Genomic DNA, 23,184 nt, shown 5'->3' with positions numbered 1-23,184 from the left:
AATTTTCGTTTCATCTGGAATTAAAAGAGCTGTGAAAGGGGCAGGCCTCAAGTCAGACAAGCTGCCACGACTTTTGCTTTAGTATGCCAAACGTGGCTTGATAGTATGTAATTCTTGACACCCAGGGAAATCCTCCAATATGATGACTTGAAAATCCTTCAAATGCAGCCCTCTTGACATCTACTTGATTGCCGGGCAGCTATTGATTAACTGGGGACTGTTAACTGAATGCAGGTCCCCAGGGCGTCCCTCCCTGGGAGCCACAGCAAGTTACCCAGCTCTAACGTGCTGTTGTATAATGGGGGCCCCGAGACCGCAGTTATCAGATAACTGCGCAGTAGAGGGTACTGTTTCAGCACTTCTACCTCGGCAGACCTGAACTTGAAAGAAAGAAGGGCAAAAAGTTGTAAAACCCTTTTCTAATAAGTTTACCACTGGAGAAAGGGATCCATAGAATGACTGTGCCGCTTAGAATTCCCTCCTTGTCCACAAGCTTAGAGGAAACACTAGCTGGGTAATTCCCCTTGTGAAGAGAGAGGCCCTTTGGGTTTCTTTTGCTTGTACAGAATATATTGGGTCCTCTGAGACTGTCTTTGGAGAAGGCCATTTGGCACCAGGGAGCATAATGGGAACTGGCTGAAGACAGACCAACCCATTTCTTCTGGGGGCTTATTGAAGGGAAAGCAAAAAATAATCTCAGGTTCTTCCACCCTACTTCAGGTACTTTTTAGGCTATCTTTTTATCTTACTGATGAGTATCATACAGTTACTCATTTAGCATCACATATTGTCTTGGGTTGGAATGCTTTGTGCAATAAGGCTTACTTTTGCAAATGGATTGTAAATGCCTCAAGGGCAAAAACCTTGCTTTACATTTTTGAGCTCATTCATTTATTACCTGAAAAATGAAACAGCAAATAATCCATTATTTATCCAGCAGCTATTGCACCTAGAGCACTGTGCAAGGCTAGTTTTTAGGTCCTCCTAGGGCTCCAGCAAAGTGTGGTACTTAATTTCTGTCTTCCAGCAGCTCATTATCTTGTTGGATGAGCTCACTGTACATGGAGAGAAAGTTAGATAATGCAACTGCATATAGTAATATCAAACTGATGAAAAAATACACACAAAAACCCCAGAAGACAAAATGCTTATAATAAACTGTCTTTTAGGTACTGACATTTGGGTTTGTTTTTCTTCTGCTTTTTGGATTTTCCAATTTTCTGTAATATATGTGAAATACTTCATTAATTGTAAAAAAATAAACTTGAAAATATGAGCTAAGTTGCAGTACAATAACTGAAATGTCACGAAACCAAATTAAGATTAAGGGCCAAATGAGTGATCCAGAAAGTGAGTTCCTTAAGTTTGAAGTGCTTTATTTTCTATATCCTTCTGTGTCTCAGCCAGAAGTAGGCAGATAGTAGATGTTGATAGAACTTCTTTTCTTTCTTTCTTTTTTTTTTTTTTACTAATGATACATATTTGTTGAATGTAAAGTTCAATAGTTAATTATATAATTGTTATGCATTTTGTAGTCATCTTGCATTATTAAATGAATCTCCTGTTATAACTATGTGTTTCGTATCTCTTCAACAAGAGAATAATTTTTGTGATTTATATCATTTCCCCCCTACATTATAATTATGTACACTTGTCTTTTGTTTTTAATAGTACTTTGAGGGCAGACCCCATCCCTGATAATTATAGGATGTCAAAACTGATATAAAAAGGACTTCACTGACAATAGCAAAGGCTTTGGAGCCAGCCAGTTGTATACAAATCCTGGTTCCACCATTAACTTCTAAATTGATCCTGGCCAAGTAAAATGGTTTCCCTTTCTATACAATGAGGCAAATAATACCTCCCCATTGTGAATATAAAAATAACATGTATAAAACAGAAAGCACCATTATCTGAAAACTTTTAAGTACTCAAGAAAAGATAGTTGCTATTATATTATTATTACTGTGTTACTATTTTATAGTCACTGACATAATAGGCTAAACAGTCTAACGTTCGGCTAAATATGAGAATCCTCTCTATGGTATCTCTCATAACCTTAGCTTGTATACTGATGGTGATAGAGAACTAGTCACTTTGTTTAAAAGTTCTTCCTTTTATCAATCTATATTCTGTATATCAGCAACATGCATTTCATTTTAGGGACTACACAGAAGGAAAAGTCTGCTGCCTTTCCACACACGCCCTCATCCCTTTTCTTGTCTCTCATTTGCATCCTCAAACCCTCTACTTGCACCCTCCACTCAGTGCAAACATAGCATTTAATAAAGATGTACTGGTTTGAATTGGTAGATTGAACTACTTCATTCTATTTTTTTTAAGCAACCATGGCTTGAGTATAGTTCTCAATGGCAGGAGAATGAACTAACATGGAATCACTGATTACTGGATAGTCATTCCAGATTTGCAATTCCAGGTGAAAAACTTTTAGCTTTACGAAGGCCTTACATGTAATTTTTCTCTTGTAGATTATCTCTGTCGCTGAACTGGAAATTAAAAACAGAGCAGTTGGATGCTTATACCTCAGCTAAAAGAGTGTTCCGGCTCATGACTGTGGGCTTGTGGTGGATTGAATTATGCACCCCAGTTTGGAAATGTTCTTGGTCTTGGTCTTGGTCTGCATCTGGTGGGTGTGAATGAACCCATTTGTGAGTAGGGCCTTTGAAGAAGTAAGTTGTACCCAAACTGGATGAGATTGGGCTTTAATCCAACGTGGCTGAAGTTCCTGGAAATGAAGGAAGTGGGATACAGAAAGAGAAAGCCACAGGGGAGTACACTGGAAGTCAGTGGAACCTGGAGGGGAGAGGAGAAGACGCTGCCATGTGCATTTCCATGTGACAGAAAAGCCAAGGGCCAAGGATCACTGGCAGTCAACCCCAGAATGCTGAAGTCTTTGGAGGAGAAAGTATTGTCAGGCTGATTCCTCAGTTTTGGACTTCTCCCAGCTTCAAAACCATGAAGCAATAAACTCTCATTGTTTAACCAACTCATGGTATGTTTTTTTATTTTAGCAGCTAGGTAGTGAAGACAATGCTGTATTAAAACTATAAACCCTCATTGCTATTAATAATAAGAAACACTAGCAGAAAACCTCATAAAATGAAATTCTTATTCTAGTAAAATTCTATCTCATAAATAATATATTCAGCATCTTTCATGATTTCTGAGCATTTATATGAGCAAGTTGTTGCAAAAAAGTTAATTTTGATTGTTTCGGTAAAGAAGATGACATTCGTTCTGTGCAAGGACCATCTCAATGGACTTTTATTGAAATGGATAGCCCATGAACCAAGTTTTGGTTTTATTTTGGAGAAGTCACTTTCTGTGGCTAATGAGGAAAGAATGGGAATGGCCGGTGGAGTTTTTCAAAGCTGGTTTGGGATTAGGAGGCTGAATTTTTCTAACCTCTATTGAAGGTATATAGAAAACTGGAATAAAACATTCCCTTGTACCTACCAATCAGAACCAACTCTCTACCAGTCTACAAATATCATTAACTTGCTCTTCCCACTAGGTTCATGCCCAGTAAAATAAATGAAGTTACATTTTTGCCTGGTATAAATTATTAAGTTGTTCTTTGCAAAGTTGCTTTAAGTCAAGAATGTATTAGCATATCGCTGCCACTCACTTTCATACCTGCAGCATTTTATGTACATTTGCTCTCAGTGGAATTTGCCTCATTCATTCGTGCATTCATTTGTGGGAACCCAATATATGCCAGGAATTTCACACACTGTGAAAGAATTAAAGATGAACATGACATTTTCTTTGCAACTTTCAAGGCTTACTTTGGTAGGTGGAGGTACTGGGGACAAGAAATGTGTCAAAGATGTATAAGTTAATGTTCAAAGTAATGAATGCCACACGACCAAGTTGAGAAAGTTCAGGAGATGGAAAGGTTCTTCCCGACTCCCTTGGAGATGGGACTTGTTGAAGATACCACAAGGGGAAATAGTGTTTAAGCTGTGCCTTAACTACGGGTCGACCTTGGTAACGTAGAGCTGAACGAGAAGGGTATTCCAGGAGGTGGGACGTGCCAAAGCAGAGAAGCAGGAAAGCATGGGACAATAGGATAAATACAGCACAGCCAGTGGTATGGTTTGACTGCAATGTATGGTGGAAAGTAGATGAGACAGAGTCAGGAGGGGATGGAAAAGATGAGCAGGGCGGGGTCAGCAAGGGCCTGGCCACCTCTGGCAGTAATGGCGGCCTCTGCAAATTTGCTATCTTGCTTGCCATACGAGACATGCTAGCTGAATAAAAATGTTACTCTTAATTCTGCACTTCATTGGCCAACCTAACCATTCCAAGTTGAACAATTTCATTGCCTGACCTTTTTGGAAATTGTTTTCTGCCTAAAATGGGCATGGCTATTGATGAGTAAGGAGTACAAATGAAAGTCTGCCCGCATCACTCTTGGTCGTCCTGCTGTGCTGAATAACACCATTAGCAGCTCGCTTCCAAGGTCCCTTATTGATGCCGGAGGAACTTGGTTTTGCAGCTGATAGAGGCAGAATAGGTTTTACGAAGTCAACTCAGGCATCTTGTCACTCAGCTGGGAATGGGGAAAAACACCTTTTACCTCATGCATCTATTACATATTTGGCTTAGAAAGAAATTACATCAAAGCCCACTCAGTGAGAACTAAGCCACTAAAAGCCAGAAGACTAAACCCAAAAGGAATGTGTTCTCTCTTCTGGAATGAACACAAGGAGCACTGACCAGAACCTACAGACGTGTGTAAACTGCAGTACACACACATACATACCTATATACAGGTACACACATATGTACGCAACCACGTCTACTCATACACACCTATACATACACATGCACACACATATACCTATGTGACAGTTTAGCTTACTTAAAAAGGAAAAAGAAGAAAAGAAGCAGCAAAGAGAAAAATAACTTTAAGACTCTGTACAGAACTGTTTCTCATCTGACCCTCTGTAAGCGGGTTTCCAGTCACTGCGTGTGAGCTTTGTGCATCTGCGTGGTCTTTGGGCCATGCTGCCCTGCGCTATTTGCCTGCCTGACTTCTCTCACCTTCACATTTGACCAAGTTTGAGCGATTTAAAATGCCTTCACTGTGCACACTCAGTGCTCTAGGATTACGGATGAGGTAGAATGGAAGTTACATTGCTTTATTTTTCATGGAAAAACTAATAAGAATCTAATCAGAGCAATCCAAGTAGAATACCTCTCCAGGCATATTCCTTGTGCTGCGGCTAGCTAGATGGTTTAATGGACTGAAAAGGAAAAGAGTTCTGAATGTTCCTATACATCAGAAATTGGGGGATTTAGTGCGATCTTAAGGTTTTACAATGGTTCCACACCTTCACTCAGTAATCACCTTAACTCCCCAACTTAAAACATGTACGATCCTTTTATTTCTTTTAAGTGCATGTAATCCACGTCGTACAATTCCTTGCTCATTCCAGAAAGTCTTTTCTGTATTCTGTAGGGCTAGGCTGTTTGCCTCTGTAGCTAACTCCACCAGTACAAATTAAAGAAGCCGGGGAATGAGATAGCAGTGAGAGTCTCTCAGCAGTGTTGGCAGCAAATGGGGAGAGGCAGAATTCCTCAAAAAAGACTGCTGTGGGCAAAAACAAAACAACAGTGACAACAAAGTTCCATCAGAGGAGCACTGAGTCATCAACACAATTAACCATATTTCACTCCAAGGGAGATGAAACAAATCTTGTTTTTCCAGACATTAAAAAATTTTTTTTAACAACCCGAAGACACAGTCCTGTCTCTTGCACTGTCTTCCCTTCTTAACTACCTAGACTCTTTAGAACCTCTGAATTTCTAGATTGCAAATTAGACACACCTGCATTCTTTTCTTTCACTGTTTCTTAGAGTAAGTTTGATCTTCCTAGGAAGGGTACAGATTGTCCCTTCTCCTTCTTCATTATTTCCCACAGCATCTAATGTGGTGCTGGGTGCTTTAGAAATACTCTCTCAAGGTCACGCACCCAAATCTACGAAACAGTAGCCAACAGGTGAGGGAGACTTGGATTCACGTTTCCCTCTCTAACATTTTTTGACATAGTCAGAGAGATCATTAGATTAGCTACAAAAGGGGCCAGGAATCTTTAGGTAATTTTCTAGCAGGGAGATAATTTGTTTTGCACTTAGACGTTTGACCTCCATCCTCTAAAATATACCTTTTGCCAAGTTTAACCTGTATGTAGGATAAAATCCCCAGACGCTACCTTAGTCACAATGCATGTTTCAGTGAATCCAAGCCAGTGAATTATTTATATGCATACGCTTAATTAAGATATGGTCATGTTATATGTTCAATTTCTTCGTGCCTCTTCTTGGGGCTGAACCATTTCTATTATTTCTGATCATTGAGGTGTTTGGGTTTTCCTCACTTGATTGCCATCATAAACTTTCTTCCTTGATTTTAGCACAGGTTTTGCTATTTACTCTCTGGCAATATTCTTATTTTTTCATTCATTATTTATGTTTGGAATTAGTATGATGTTAATAAAATCTGAACGCTAATGTGCTCCTACCAGTGCGAGCAGTGACGGGACTTCCCTCACCTGGGGTTATTGACTCTTGTTCTACCACCCAGAGGTTGCTTTACTCTGGACACCACGCCCAATTAGGATTTTTTTTTTCTCTTCCTTATGAGAAAAGTCTTCTGGATGTAAGTCATCACCAGTCTTGGAGACACACCTTAGGATTACCAGGCTTTCAGGCCCTAAATTCACCTCGGTTTGGGCAGTGGTGGGGTATTCCGTGGGAGGGGAGAAAGCACTCAGAAAAGCCTGGGAATCCTCAAGGCTCAAGGCAACGAAAGGTTTAATTTCTCTTTGAGAAGTCCCCATAGGAAGCGCTAGCTTTAAGCAAAATCTTTATGAAAGGATTCCTTCTCTGAATTTTCCCAACAGCTCCCTTTGTTACCACACCAAGAGAGCTGACAACCGGTCAGGGAATCAAATCCCCCTTATCGGTCCCAGTCCATTTTACCTTGCTGCACACACTCCATTGGCTGGACAGCTGCCAAGGGCTCTTTCCAGCTCTGCTCAAGCCACCAATCGGCTATGTCTGAAATGCCCCAGCCCTTGCTGGCCTCCTGTACTTGACTCCGACACCATGGGGAAGTCCCCCTTGGATTCCAAAAGAAAATTAAACTCCTTGGAATCCAAAACGAATCAACATTCACAGAGCGGCCCCAGGCGGATTGGTTATCCTGATATTTCAGTCTCACCTAACCAATAAGAGGGCCGGTTGGCACATTCCCAGGATGAATATTCTCATACGAGCATGGGCTTAGAGGAAGCCAAAAGATTTGTGGCCATCTACGTGCTCAACTTACACCCCACCTGGGTTCAGGGGTAGAGATCCTGTGACGGTCTCTACCTGCAAAGCAATTAAAAGAAATAAAGCAAAGTATTATATTTTAATTGATGTAATCTTCAAGCTCCCAGTGGAATCTGGAGTGATATCTGACTACAGTTACCCCGGGTATCAATAGATGACTATTTTGTGTAAATGCATTTAGGAAGACAAAACCCTATGAATCCTGAACTTCATTAACATGTGTATCCGCTTGGAGGGGGCCTGGCTCAGGCTCCAAGGGCTAAAAATTGAAAGAAGCCACCTAGACTTTTCTGGGATCTGAACAAAGAGCTGAAGGGGGTGGGGGAGTAGAGAAGGAGGTGGAGACGGAGAGAGAGAGCAGGGCAGGTGGAGGGGAAGACACAAAGCGGGTGTATATTTTTATTTGTTTTTAGAGTGCCTGGATATTAGACTCACCAAACCATTCTTTCTAAACCCAAACAGCTTTCACCCATCACTAACATTTCAGGGTTTGTTTCTGTTTTATTGTAAATATTCCAGTCAAAGAAAGATAGACAAGAAAAAATTGCTTTAGTATACAGAGTCAGATAGAAAATACAGAATGGAAAAAAAAGCCAATGACCAACAGATAAAAAGTGGAGACAAACCAAGGAAGAAAACTAGCTGGGTGCAAATTCACTCACCAGCTCGAGTGAGGTGCAGTGATGGGCTCAACAGCTAATAGAAACTGTCTTCTGCTGCCAGTCTTATCTTTATTCCACGTGGTGAAAGAAACAGACTTTATAAATGATTCATGGGGACATTTACTTCACTAATCCATTAAAAAAGTTTGCTATTGATCAAGATATCCTGCTCATAAAAACACGTTTTAAAAAACAATCCTTCCCACGGCAAATGTGATCTGACAGTACGGACCACGTTGGCAGAAGCAAGGGATGGAGCTGTGGATGGAGAGCAGCGTGGCACAGGCAGGGTACGTGATCCTCCAGCCTCATGGTCCACGTTTCTCCACTGCGCTTGAGGCAAAGTTTAAAAAAATACTCAAGTGTCCTGCACAGCTGGCTGTCACTTGATGGTCAAAGGGAAAGAAGAGAAAAGAACTCCAATTCATGAGAGAAGAGGTCAACCTAGGACCACACTGGCCTCCTGTAAAGGAATAATCAGGGTGCCCCCGGGCCCCTAGGAGGGGAGCTTGAACTCACTGCTCCTGCCCAAAGAGGATGCCGACCTACCCAAACGGCAAAAGCATGGAAGTAAGCTCGTCATCTTCCAAAGACGTCTTTATTTTAGGACATTCAGAACAGACACACTCCAAGGACAATTTGATTCAAGGTGGTGGTGGTGGTAGTGGTAGCAGCTATTTAATTCTTTCTCCCTCTGAATTTTCTAAGTTTACAATCAGAAATTGCATAGAATTTGTTTTCCATCAGAAAATGAAAACTCCCTCTCTGCATGAAACTCCCAACTGGTGCAGCCAAGCAAAGGGCAGGCAGGTGCTGGGAAGCCTCTCCCTCCCAGCAGACAAGCTCAGGACCCTGCAAACACCTCTCCAGTAGATAGAGCACTAGCCGGCGATCAGATGATAACCTGGAAAGCATCAGTAACTCCTATTTTGTGGATGGAAGAGGAGTCACCCAGTGACTAAAGTCACATAGTGGTGGTTGGAGAGGGGGTGGTGGTAACTGCCCAAGCTGAGGTTAGGACTCAAGAATTCCTTGTCCCCAGGCCTGCAAATTGGCCACAAGACTCCAGCTCTTGCCCTGCCAAATTCTTGTTTCCTTTAGGTCTTTCCATTGAATGAACACACACACACACACACACTGGCAACCAGATCTCACGTCTAGTCATTAGAAATCTTCCAATCCAGATAACCTGTGGGGCCTGGCTTTGTAGGCAGCTCTTGAGTCTGGTTAAAAAGCAATGCCGTTGACAAAGGACGCAGCACACCAGTGGGGGCGGGGCCGCCTCCCTCCTCTGGGAACAGCACTGGCCAGCTGAGGCCAAGGCCATCGTATTGGAAATTGCACCCACCCTCTCTGCTCCTTAAACCAGGTCCCGGGATACTTGGTGCATTCTGCTCTCCTTCCCCGTCTATCTTTTTCAGAGATCACATTCACAAAAGCAAATCAAACCTAACAATAATGCAAATCAGAAAGAGAAAGAGAAAAAAAAGACACTCTCACCCCTGGCATGTCAAGGCCTCCCGGAGTAGACTATGGGTTGGTTGGTTTTTGGCATTTTTTCAAATTACTCTAATGGACTTTTATTTGAGACTCTCCATCTTATTCTTCCGCCTCTCCCCAATCGCCCCCCAGAAAGGAGAGTTCAGCACCTGAAATCTTATGCATTGGCGACTCCATGTCTTCAAGTTCAGAAAAAGGAATAGAGATTACTTAAGCCTTCCATCCCCTAGCCCCAGCCACCCCCTCCGAAATGCAGAAAACAAGTGAACAGAACGAGGACAAAGACAAAAGAGAAGAGGGGTAAGGACAGAAAAGGGAAAAGAAAAAGAACATTAACAAAAATATACAAATCCAGAAAAGAAAAACTTCCCTGTTGAGTTTAATTTTTTTTTTTTTCCTGTAAGAACTAGACCCAGGGTACAACGGCCCCTTCCTAGGGGGAAATTCCACGGATGATTTCACCCATTTACTGGACAGGTCTGGTCGAGCAGGGACCCCCCAGCCCAGACCCTATGTTATTTTAGCGGGAGGGAGAAGCTGGGCCCCTTGTGCCTGGGAGGGGGTGCGTCCCCTTCGCCATCGGTTGCAAGGTGGACCCCACTCCCGACCCGGGTGCGGTCTCCAGCTGGGGCGCCAGGCTCGTTGATATTTTTGTAAAGTTACTGGATCCACAATCCGGAGAGCAGTCTTGGCGGTGCAGGTCCGGGCTCGGTGCAGGCGGCGGGCGCCGGCAGCCCCCCGCCTCCCGCCCCTGGCCTGGGAGTCCGCTGCCGCCGCGGGGGCTACTCGGGCTCGCTGCTGGTGGTCTTCTCCCACTCCAGGCTCTCCTCGCTGCGGGCGGGCGACGGCCGCGTGCGCAGGCCCTGGAAGCGGCGGCACTCGGGGCAGACGCGGATGTGCGTGCAGCCGCGCGCCACCAGGGCGGCCTCCTGGGCCAGTCTCTGGGCGAGGGGGTCGGGCTCCCCGGCCCCGCACAGCTTGCCATTGCTGAGCGCCGCTGTGCCCCGCGGCCGGCGCTCCTCGGGGGCCGGGGGTCGGGGCTGCGGCACCCCCGCGCGCCGCCGGCGGGGGTGGGTACTGTCCTGACACAGGATGATGCTGCGCAGCTCGGTCACCATCTCCTGGCAGACGGACACCTGGATGAGACAAGAGGGGAGGGGGGCGTGTCACAGACCAGCCTCCAAAAACCAGTCCCCGGTGCCCCCCTGCGGTTCTGCAGGGGAGGGTGTCACTGAATCATAAAATCTCAGGTAGGGGAGTAGGGTATGGATTAGAGTGGACTTACTGACATTCTATTCTGGAACTCTTGTGATTAGTAATGGAATTTAATGTCGCATTGCTATGGAGAAAGTGGCCATGGTAGCTGCTGAGGGTGGGGAGAGGGAAGAAGAAGTGTGATGTGGGGGCATTTTCAGGACTTGGGAATTGTCCTGGGTGGTACTGCAGGGACAGTTACTGAACATTGTATGTCTTCCCATGGCCCACTGGGTGGACTGGGGGAGAGTGTAAACTATAATGTGGACCATTGACCATGTGGTGCAGCAGTGCTCAGAGATGTATTCACCAAGTGCAATGAATGTCCCATGATGATGGAGGAGGTTGTTGTTATGGAAGGAGTGGGGTGAGGGGGTGGGGGGGGTATATGGGGACCTCATATTTTTTTAAGGTAACTTTAAAAAAAATAAATAAAGACAAAAAAAATAATCTCAGGTAGGGATGGAAACGTGCAGGCCTTTCTAGCCATCTCCTTCCTCCCACCCCATCCCCAGGTAATGTGCAAATGCCCCATAACAGCCCTGGTGGCTGGGGGGGCCAGTCTTTGAACACCTTGGAAGACAGTCATTGCCCTTTCTTGGGAAGGAGCCTAACCCATATTTGCACATTCCTAACTGCTAACTGCTTCTTCTTTGCCCTGAGTCAACAATTCCTCTCTCTGAAATTTCCATCCATTGACTCCAGTTAAATTTGGACCTTAGCGTCTATTAAGCGAATAGTAAGTACATTCAGAACAAAACCAATCCAAGGACAATTTGATTCAAGGTGGTGGTGGCAGTGGTCGCATGTCAGTCTTTACAATTATTTGAAAAAACTACCATTCTCCAGGGACGCTGTGCCCTCGGGCTAAAGATTCTCAATTCTTTTAATCAACAGATTATGGCTGGAGATGGTACATTCTAAAAATAGCCACAACCACCCGAACAAGAGCAAGGACTACTTCCACAGGTCCACAGTTTCCTAATAGGAAACTCTTAGGTACAGTTGTCTGTTCGAATTCAAAATATTTTGTATTTTCGGGGGGTAATACAATGCACATGCAGTATATTGTGAGGCGGGATTTGTGTGGCCTGTATTGAAACATATTACTATTTCTGTAGCAAAATAAATATACATTAACGTGGAGATCACTAAAGATCATTAACATTACCCCCCTGTCAGTTCAAGTCAAGTTTTGCCGCCAAATGCATTTGCATCAAGTGTACAAAAAACATGGGACTTTCTGAGCTTTTTGAGTTTCAGAATTGTGGGTGAAGAATCATGAAACTGTGCTACTATTACTTCTACCTGCTTCTGTTACCTCCTCCTCCTCCTACCACTGGCACCATTTATTCGCCCAAGCTCTTTGATAAGCACTTTACTTATTGGGTCCTGTCAAGAACCCTGCTGAGAAGCACAGAGTCTATTATTCCCATTTCACAGATATGAAAATGGAGGCTCAGAGAAGTTGCATCTTGCCAAGAATTACATGGCTAATAAACTGCTGATCCATAATTTGAACATCAACCTACCTGACTCCAGAATGCATGCATGCTCTGCTCAGTTCTTTACTCTACGCTAAAAGGATACTTTCCTGGAGATGATGGGAAGAAGCCTTCTGAAGCCCAGTTTCATGTTTTTTCTTCCAATTATTTCAGGACAATTGTTCAACCATAGTCAATAGCTAATGTGACCTTTACACTTCAACTATTGGGAGTGTGCTAACTCCACATTGAATTGAGTTTTCCAAGGTACACGCATGACATTGGTGAATTCTTGGACAAATGACCAAATAACTCAATGTCCACAGGTCCTCTACCTGGGCCTAATGGAATATAGCCAAGTTAGGACTTTAGATCTGATTCTAGACACATTATTGCTGCTAATTCTCAGAGACTCTAGGCAATTCACTCAATCACTTTGTGCTACTAATTATAACAACAAAAACACCTGTCCAATTTACTCATATGACAATAATATAATTTGACATATATTTCTTGAGTGCTGTAGCAGTTTGATATGGTTTTATAAGTTTCAGAGGTCTATAGCAGACAGGACTTTGCCCGAAGACAAACTATTTCTTTAAATTGATTGTGATATGATTTAGTACTTGCATTGTTATTAAGGTTTTTTTTGAATATTGTAATGTCTTTCTGGAATTCAGAGGGTGGAGTGTAGCAGTTTGATATGGTTATAAATTCCAAAAATAGATATTGGATTATGTTTGTAATCTGCTCTGTACCTGTTGTGATTAAGTTATGAGTAGGGCTTTGATTAGGCCACATTATTAGGGTGTTGAGTCTCCACCCCTTGGTGGGTTGTTTTTGTTTTTTTTTTTGATGTTGGAGTTTTGATGTTGAAGTTTGATGCTGAAGACTTAAACTGGAGCCCCAGGAAGTAAGCACACAGAGGAAAGAGAAGCAAGCCCCAGGAAGAGAGGAATGCTGAGTGCAGGAAGAAGCAAGCCCTGGGAAGAGATGAACCCTGAGTGCAGGAAGAAGCAAGCCCTGGGAAGAGAGGAACCCAGGAAGCCTGAACCCTGACAGATATCAACAGCTATCTTGCTCCAACATGTGAAAATAGACTTTGGTGAGGGAAGTAACTTATACCTTATGGCCTGGTGTCTATAAGCTCCTATCCCAAATAAATACCCTTTATAAGAGCCAGTAGACTTCTGGTACTTTGCATCAGCACCCCTTTGGCTGATTAATACAAGTGCTATGTATCAAGTACTGTACATTGCAATGGAAATTCAGAGAAAAAAACACAGTTTATTTTCAAGCAGCTCAGTGTCCAATAGAAGGGCTGATAGAAAAAGAATCGCAACACAGTGGATAAGTGCTTTATGCATCAGTGCTCTACGCAATGGTGGTGGAGAGGGGGAAGAATGGTCTGGAGGAAGGCAGGAGAGTTGGGAGTGGATTTGCAGGGAGGGGAGTCAATGAACTAGGTCTCATGGGATAAGTATCACCACCATTTATGGAGTGGACAAAGGGAGAAAGCTAGTGAAGCTGGAGAAAGAAGTAGGAGAGGAACTAAGAGCTTTCCAAGAGGCACACTGAGGTCCAATACAGCTCAATGGGTTTTCTTTAGGTTTTGTCCATTGGGAGGGATCAAACCCTTTTAATGGCCTTTCATTGAGGGATGGGGACTGAATGGGAAATGAGGACATGGAAACTGAGGCAGTAATCCTCTTGGTTTGGAAGAGAGGAGGGATAGGGAAAGTAATGTTGCACTTATTTTTTAAATATGGGAGAAGCTTGAGCCTATTTATGGATTTCAGGGAGAGAGCAGGTGTAAAAAATTAAGAGAAAGAAGATACTCTTAGAGTAGCTGAAGAAAGACAAGGTCAAGAGCAGAGGCGAGGGGTAAGCTGGAAAAGCTCCTGAGGCAGCGGCAGAAAAGGAGAGGGAGGGTGCTCCTGCTGTGGGTAAACCTGTAGTGAGGGGTCATAGTTTGGGGCTGGTCGTTCTGGGTTTCTTGGTGAGGTGGGAGGTAAATCAACCTCTGTGGGTGAAGGAGCAGAAGGGCCTGAGGAGTGGATGATGGTGTGGACTTTCTTTTTGGGAAATGAGAAAGGTGGCTGAGCACAGAGAATAAAAGGCCTGGACAAGCAGTGTGGTATGGAGGCCCTGACGGAGGCTGGGTTCCATGTACTTTTAGGAACACTGTCTGTACAGGCAGGAGAATTTTCTCCAGCAGCAATTAGGGAAGGGGGTTTTAGGAAGCTGCAGAGTTGGGAGACTGAGATAGAGGCTGTTGTACTTTCACAAATCTCATAACACCACAAAGTATGAGTCGTGCCCCTTCTCTGGGTTGGGAATGGAAGGAGAGTGGAATAGAATCTTCTTCCTTCTTCCCAGGCTCCTCAGTCTGTCTGAAGTTCATATTAACTCAGTGTCTAAACCACAGATTGGGGAATTAAACTTATTCAAAGTCCCCAAGAAGGAGGCCATAATTCCTCAGCTCATTAGAATTAGGATTTCTCTAAGTATCTTTATCTGTAAGGCAAAAACACACTCAAAATCGAAGGACAGAGGTCACCTTTTACATTAGAAGCCTGTCTTTCATTACGCTACTATACCTTAAGTTATGGTTGTATAGGACTTGACTGTCTAGAAAGCATTTTTCACATATTATTTTATTTTCTGGGCTGTTTCAAAGTAGAATTAGAAGCCCAGTGAGCTTCAGTGCCCTTTCTGTGGTTGCATAATTAGTAAGCGATGAAGCATTAACCTAGATGCCCTGCCTCCAGGACTGGAATTCTTTCCATTGCACCATCCTGTAGGGGCTCCACCCTCTTGGGCAATTCCATCTGTCCTGCTTGGAATGACTTCTGCCCATGTCTGGGTATGTGGATTTTGCCTCATTTACCAACTCCATGGGTAGCGCTCCTTTGGAAGTTTACCTCAGTTGCTTCTGAGTGTCGGAGAGTCCATAAAAACTCCAACATAGCCATAAAAATGGCCACGATTAAGCCACAAATAAGAACCACAAAGATTCCACCAATATTCTCCATTCCCAGGCCTGTAAGAAAATGATGAGACAAAAAAAAAAGTGTAAAAGGACAGGAAGACATAATCATTCCACGAGAATGCTAAAAGTCATTTAAATGACCGATGTAATTACTCCTTGCAAATACTTTAGACACACATTCTTTGAAGAGTCTGAATTATTCTTTTGAAGAAAATGCAGCATACCTGGAGTCAAAGGGGAGGAGGAATGTAGTTGTAAATGCATGAGGCTGGTGTGAAGCTTACAAAAGTGTGTCTGGTGGTGGGAGGTGAGGCTCCTCCTCAGAAAAGACTTCAGCCCAACTTGATGTAGCTTATAGAGACATGACAGCAATATACCCATAAATTCCAGCACTTTCAAAAAAATTTTAGTCAATTTTCCTCATATTGTGCCTGCATGGTATAAAGCAACTGTTTTGACCAAACCATGAATAGAAAGAAATATATTTACCTATCTATGTTATTTTTATCCCACCAGAACAGTGATTCCCAAACCAGGGTGCCATCAGAACCACCTGGGAAATCTGATATTAATATAAATTTCCAGTTCTTACCCAGGACCTTCTGAATCAATATCTCTGGGGATGGGGCCCAGGAGTAATTTTTTTTTAAAGCTTCACAAGTGATTTTTTTTGTAGCCAGCCTAAAATTTAGTTTGCAAATGGGCATCTTTGGAAGCACTGTACTAGTTAGATTGTAAACTCTTTGAAATCAGGCATAGCTTCCTGTTGATTCCTCATTGCCTAGTGTCTGCCATGTAGTGGGTATAGTCAATAAATATTTGTAGGATGACATGATTGTTTCATTTCCACAGTGTCAAACACTGAGCTTTGCTGCCCTGGTAGGCTGAAAGTTTTTTTTTTTTTTTGGCATTAGAGAAACCCAAACTTTAGGGTCAGCATCGTAAACACATGAAACCCTGATTAAACAGGGGCCACAACCATAAATCAGAGAGCACCTTTTATCTAGGAAGATGTCAAGAGAGTAGGTTATATCCTGTGCTTTTTGGCAATGCTTGCACATTGGAGCGTTTGTTCCATCAGTAGTGTCATCACTGAACATAGAGCTGTGTCAATGTCAGGGAAAGCAAACCTCCTGCCCTTAGGAGATGAGCCCAGTCTGACACCTTCGACACCTTGCAAAGCTAGGGAAAAAACAGCCCTACTAGCCATTTCAAGCTACCTTGGGTTTTCTTTCACAAAGCTCCAAATGGATGGTTTAAAAAAAAATGACCAGAGCTAGGGAGCAGTGCCTGTCTACACTAATAACCTGCTGGCGGTGGCTTTGAGGGCTCACATAGTGAATGCATCCAACGGACTGTGGACTCTGTAGATCTTCACAGTCAACTCCAGTACCTGCATGCAGATGGGAGCTTCTACTGGGAAAACCAGTGAATCATTGAAAAAAGCAACTCGAAGGGATGGTAGATATGGTTTGGAGTAGATTTCTACCTTCTAGGAGGAAGGAGCTTGAGGTTCACTTGAACACCTGCTTCCTCAACCTGGGGCTTTTGGGGGCAGAAGGTTTTTGACCATGGGAACTTATTCATGGGGGATGGGGAGGATTGAGAGTTTGGGAGATGACAGGAAAAGAGTCACGACAGGGATACCTCCACCGGATGCACCATAATCTATTTGGGGTGCACAGGCAGATGCTCCAGCCCACAGGTTTAGGGGTGGTGAGAAGTGAATATTAGGATGTGCATTGAAGAGTGTTATCCCTTTGGAGGGAGGTGGATGGCGATCCCAGTGACCTCTGTGTTCCCAAGGATGACCACCTGCTCAGGTCAAGCATGACCTCAAGTGAGTGCTGTGATGCTACATGACTCCCCCTTCACTCTGGGATAGTTCTGCTCGATATAGAAAAAAATGAGTAGGATGCCCTGGAAGGGCTCAGCCTCCCCAGGTGTTTGAGCAGAGCAGGTGTCCTTCCTCCTCTCTGGGCTTAATCTGCCTCGTGGGCTTCTAACCACTTCCCCCGTCTCTATCAGTCACCATGCCATCCCAGCTCCAGTCTTTTCTGCTCCTTTGGCTCCACTCAAGTCTCTCCCTTCTTAAGGAAAATAAATTTCTCCTTTCCCCCTCCAATTCTGTTCAGTGAGCAGTTTCTCTCTCCTTCCTCCATGGCCAAGTTTTGGGACAGGGTTGTCTATATTAGAACTATTTTAAGACAGTCTAAAGCCCTTAAATATCTTACATTTGGAGGCTCCGTCTTACATGAAAGCAAGTGGAAGAATATGCACCCACCTTATGTGCTATGTATTTTTAAAATGTTGCTTTTGATATGACTGAGCAACAAGAAATAATTTATGATTGGCTGTGATTTCTCAGTTATCATCGTGCATACAAGGAAATGTTTGCAAAATGAGAAAATCTAACAAAAAATTGTTTCTAAATGTGTGAAGTTTTATGAATATTACATTTAAAAATTAATAAAGTTGAAGCAACATTACATATTGGAGATATTTAATTGAACATGTCTTAATTTAATTTTGCAGTTTCCATTTTGCATTTTGAAGCCAAATTTTTTTTTTCCCCAGACCTCGGACACAATTTTGGACCCTTGAAAAACTTTCAGGCCCTACCTACTCTGTGGTATCTGAAGGAGAAAATGATTCTGTTCTAACTTTACTTTTTCCCTTCCCATTTACTCCTTATCCCATGCCTTTCTGTCTTGCACTACTAAAACAACTCTCACCAGTGTCACCAATGAGCATCTTGTTTCTAATCCAGTCCTGAACTTCAGCTCTCTTAGCATTTGCCATTGGCAGCCTTACTCTTTTCTTGGATTTTTATACAGCCCTCATCTCTGTTCTCTCCCAATCTTCTTACTTTTCTTTGCTTGCTCTGGGATACCCATCTCTCCTCACTTGCTTGCATTTGGGCTCTTGCCTCCCTTCTGTGCCCTGGCAATTACCAAGTCCTGCTGCTTTTACCTCCCACTTGGTTTCCACTTTCTTACACTTTACTCTATTGCTTCTATTACCTTCCAACCCCCATTCCCAGTTCAGGCCCCCATGATCTCTTGCTTGAACTATTGAAGCAGCCTCCAAAATGATCTCTCTGATTTTTGCTTGAGTGATCCTTCCAAAATGCAAAGTGCAACGGTGACACATCCTTTAGCAATACAAAACTGTGCATCATTCCTAGCAGAAATCACAGTTGCTCCCAGCTCCTGTGCCCCTTCTCCTGTTAGCACTTCTGCCTGGAACCTACCCTCACTTCCACCCCCCAGACACACACCTGGTGAACTCCAACAGCAGCTCAGGTGGCACTTCCACCTAGCAGCCTTCTCTGATCTTGTCTGATTCTGTCACTTAGCACCTTTTTAATGCTTCACTAATATACCATGTATCACTCCAGGATTGCATAAAGTTTGTATATCTGTATTTCCCACTGGACTGTGAGTTCCTGACAGTAAGAACCATGTCCCATTCAACTCTGTAACCCCACGACTGTGGTGACTGGTTCATAGAAACTCCATAAATGTTTGTTGAAAGAATAAGCATTAAGAAAGAGGATAAAGATGGTCTAGATGTAGAGGTCTGCATTGTCAAAAGCTTTGGAATCTATACTATGATACATTTACCCCTAATAAAAATTTTTAATTAACTTTTTATTTTAAAAGAATTCCAAAATGTACAGGACAGTTGCAAAAATATTACAAAATCCACACAGACAACTCCAATATATCCCCTGCCTAGATACCCACACCTACCAACTTCTAACATTTTGCCATATTTGCAGTGTCATTCCATCCATCCATTATCTATCATCTATCATCTATCTATTTGACTATCTATCTATATCTAGCTAGCTAGCTAGCTATCATCTACCTATTTTTTAGACATTTGAGTGTCAGTTGTAGACATCATGCTCTTTGAACACTTAATACTTTCATGTACTTGTCATTACTAATTAAATTTTGTTTGAAATAGTAAAATGAGTGCTCCCAGCCTGGTCACAGGGGCAGGGGCCCAGAACCATGCAGAGGGACTGGCAAAGGGGACTGAGGTTTGACACGGATAATCCACCATGTGACTGACTCTACTCAGTCCCAGTCCAGGGCAGATGTGGGGGTTGGGGTTGGGGGAGGGATATAAATGGACATGTGATCTGGGATGGGATAATTGTGATTTGATCAGGGAAAGCTTCTTGGAGGAGCTGAGGTTTTAACAGGCTTCTGGTAGAAACCATGAGTCACTGGAACACTCCACAGCCTTCCTTTCCCAGCTTCTCGCATTTCAGGGCCAGCACATTCATCATGGGTGCTGGCTCTAGCGGCTGATTCCTTGTGGAGTGGCCTCCTCCCTATAGAAGGGAGGCTTGCATACCATTCCAGCCTTTAGGAACTTACTGGAAAGTGGAAGCAAGAATAGATTGCTGGCAGAATCAGAGCTGAGAAACAGATGGCGCGGGGAATGGAAGGGAGTGCTGGGAGAGCGCCGCAGTTCCATTTAACGCTGTCAGCAGTCGTTCTCCTATAAGTCAAATGCCTTCCACAGCACACGCAGGCCATTAATCAGAGGGCGCCTCTGATGTGGACTCCCTCCAGCTGACAAGAAACCCTCCTGGCACTGGCGGATGCCGGAGCACCTGCAAGGGGTGCTGGGAAGCCAGCTAATCGGCCCCTCCCTTCCCTCCTTCAGATGGACCACATGGCCGCCATCGTGGCAGATGGCTTTTAAAAGTGGGATTTCTTCCCTGACGCTTGTCTCTGAGCCTCTGCGGTGCCCCAGCAATTATGCTGCATTAGCTGGAATAGAGTAAAAGTCTCCCCGCAAACTCCTGGTTGGTTAAATACAAACTTGGGTGTCACTCACAGGATGCCCACAAAAGCAAATGATGGTTCACAGATGCAAAAAACGACATTGTCTCTAGAACTAGAGGCGAATGGCAACCTGGAGGAGGGAAGCTTTGAAGAGGTCCGCGTCTCCACCCACCCACCTGCTCTTCGATCCGTGCACCTCCTGGATTCAGGTGCACATACGTCTGGGGCCTTGAGACCTGTCCACATCTAGTAGCACTGTGGAAATCTGCATAAAGAGGCTGGATCCTGGGAGGGCAAGAGACAGAGACTGGAGGAGCCTCGGGGGAGCCTCAGAGGCAGGCTTCCAGAGAGGGGTGGAGGATGCTGAGGTGGAGGATCCCATCAAGGGAGGAGGAATTCATTCTCTGACTGCAATCAACAAATGTTCATTGAGGAGCTTCCATGAGCTGAGCACAATGCTAGGTGCTGGCACTCTGTGCAATGGTCACACATTAAGGGCATTTGACAAGAACACAGATTCCTTGGCCAACGTGGCTCTCAAACCTCTTCTCTTTCAGAGCCCTGCTCACCTATATGACGCAAAGATATGAAATGGCCCCATTTCCAAGGACTTGTTGTAAATAGCAATTTCTTGTGCCCAGGTGTGAGCTGATCTGTAGGACTTTGCCAGAAAACTAACAATGATTCATTGTGTTTGCACCGTTCAGGACTGTGACATGGTAAGCTTGCCATTTCTTCTTATGTTCACAGTGCCATCCTAGACTAGACCAAGCAGATGCTTGGGAGAGTGACAGAAGAAAAGAAGGGAGAAGGGCATGAAACAGAAAAGAGATGAGAGAGGCATTTGATCGATTTTACCGAATGTGATAGAATTGATCAGAATAGGAGCCCAAGCATCTCAAGTTTGAACCACTTGCTGTCCCCTTCGATTATCCTGGAAAGCAGGCCTTCCTGTCCTTTTGTTAAAGAAACAAACAGCATAGAAATTAAGAAAGTTGCTCAGGTTTTCACAGCTATGATGTGAATTCTAGATCAATCTGCCTCCAAAGCTAATGCTCTTTATAAAAGCTAAAGCTGACCTTCCTGATTGTTTACCATGCACAAGGACTTTGAGTCAGTCCTTACAGCTGCCCTATGAACTAGGCACCATTCTTCCTCCCTTTCCCTGACAAGGGAACCAAGGCAGAGTAGTAGGTAACTACCTGCCCAAGGTCACCCGGCTGACAAGGGGGAGTGCCTGAACCCAAACTGAGCCTCAGTCGCTAGTCTCTGTTCCACACCACCTCTCCCTGGGGTGCCACGTCTGCCCGTGCAGCGGTGGCATGTTGACTAAGCTCAAGTGGGCACCCCAATGACCGAATTAAGTCCTGGGAACCCCCAGAGTGACAAGGCAAGAGGGTCCTACATATAGGCCGTTAGTCAACTTACAGAATCCCCCTCTCTCCTTCGAAGCGTCACATCAAATGTTTGAGTCAATGATTTATTGACTTAATCTTGGCTCGATTTCCAGACAAAGTTGAGCTGCAGTCGTGACAATTGCTGCCTTTCTCTGTTGCAGACACCCTGGGCTGTCATGTGCCCCTGCTCCCCATCAGGCTTTCTGGCAACCCCTCTGGAGTTTCTCCGTCTCTCAGCAGTAAATCTGATTTGATGAGGACAGGTTTCCTCTGCAAGCATCCCCCTGAGACGCTATCTACACTCCCACACTCAGGTCTCTAGCCTTGCCTCTCTCCGCAGAAACCAGAGAACCAGGATAACCAGGCTGGGCCCCCTGAGAAGAAAGAGAGAGGAAAATGTTCCCAGAATTCCCCTCCTCTCATCACACCCCCCCACTCTTGCTAAGATGTCTCACACTTTCATTCCCACTGTGCCAGACAGCAAACTTCCTGCTCTCTGAGGAGTTTGCGAGTCAATGCCGTGACCTCTTTTCCATCCTTGAAAGGGGACTCTGATTTTCACAGCCCGGTGGTGTATTTATGGTCCTTTGAAGCCCACAAGATTGTGAGCTTGGGTTTTTCAAGATAAAGGTATTTAATTTCCTTGGAATTCACCGACCACCTCTTTGTCTAGCAATTGTTCCCAAAGCTTTCGGTAATCCAATCCTCCTGAATTGGGATGCTGGCATCTGTGAGTGGCTAGCGATATTTCTTTTTATAGGAGTTGAGTGAAAATAAATAAATAAAATACGTGTTTTTGAAAAGAAAAGGCAGAAGAAAATGAAACAGCTTGGCATGGAGCCTGCTCCTTTTTGTAATTCTCCAGTCTTCCACATGATCTGCCATTTCATTTTTCAGTCGTTCATGAAGGTGGATGGCCACTGAATTAGAGGCAGGGATGGGAAGAGGGGGAGAAGAAGCCAAAGGGTAATATTGTGGCTCTTACTGGAGCCAAGTAAGACCTAGCACATAAGACTCAGGATTTGTGGCATTGTCCCAACATTAGGATTCTTCTCTGAGTTTGGCAGTGATGTTTGAGCGGTTAATATTGGATTAGAAGTGGGGTAGCACCAGATCCCTTTCTTTGAAATTTCTCACATTTTAATAGGATAACAAAACACAAAAGGATTATGTTAGGCACTGTGCATTGTCTGCTACATTCTAATTGGAAACAACGTGCCCATAGCTGCTCACAGTTTCATAGGTCTCTGAAGAAACATCTCCCCTTTATCTCTCCCTTCATCCCCAACCCTCCCTGCCTGTTCCATAGTCTTCTTGCTCCTTAAGCATATGTAAAAGCCAACTGATTCAAATCACAGAATGAAAGATCATCTAGGAGTGGCTTTGGAAAGCAAATTAAAACTACTGCTTTCTGTTCAATTTTGAGACATAGGGGAAAAATTGTTCCTGTGACTCCATCCCTGGTGGTTATTTAAAGACTTAAAGGAAGCGCTCTTTCAGGATATCCTGGCACTGTTCTTCTGCTACAGGCTGGGAGCCTCTTGGGCAGTAAGTCTTGATGGTTAATTTGCCAAAGGAAAACCAAGCAGCGGTACCTCCTGTTCCAGGTGAGCGTGTCTCACTTGGCTTGGAAGAGGTCACGTGGCATTTCAATTGGCCAAGAAGACTTTTAACATCTCCAAGCAACGAGTAATGTTTACTTGGGTTCCAGCCATGGCAAGA

At 44.0% G+C, this 23,184-nt stretch overlaps 1 protein-coding gene across 2 annotated transcripts in view; it reads right to left on the bottom strand.

Moving 5' to 3' along the window:
- Nucleotides 1-9,871: 9,871 nt before the first annotated feature.
- GRIK4 (glutamate ionotropic receptor kainate type subunit 4) overlaps nt 9,872-23,184 on the bottom strand; it is a 453,432-nt gene continuing 440,119 nt past the window's right edge. The window contains exons 19-20 of one of the 2 annotated variants that reach the window (XM_058289034.1): nt 15,190-15,308; nt 9,872-10,663 (exon numbers count right to left, since the gene is read on the bottom strand). In XM_058289034.1, the coding sequence (XP_058145017.1) occupies nt 10,310-10,663; nt 15,190-15,308 (473 nt within the window). In that variant the 3' untranslated portion in view covers nt 9,872-10,309. The remainder of the gene's footprint in view (nt 10,664-15,189; nt 15,309-23,184) is intronic. The other variant, XM_058289035.2, reaches the window with a different exon arrangement.

The sequence above is a fragment of the Dasypus novemcinctus genome, chromosome 27, assembly GCF_030445035.2.
Source record: "Dasypus novemcinctus isolate mDasNov1 chromosome 27, mDasNov1.1.hap2, whole genome shotgun sequence".
NCBI classification, from domain to species: domain Eukaryota; kingdom Metazoa; phylum Chordata; class Mammalia; order Cingulata; family Dasypodidae; genus Dasypus; species Dasypus novemcinctus.
This window is presented reverse-complemented; position numbering and strand designations above follow the sequence as displayed.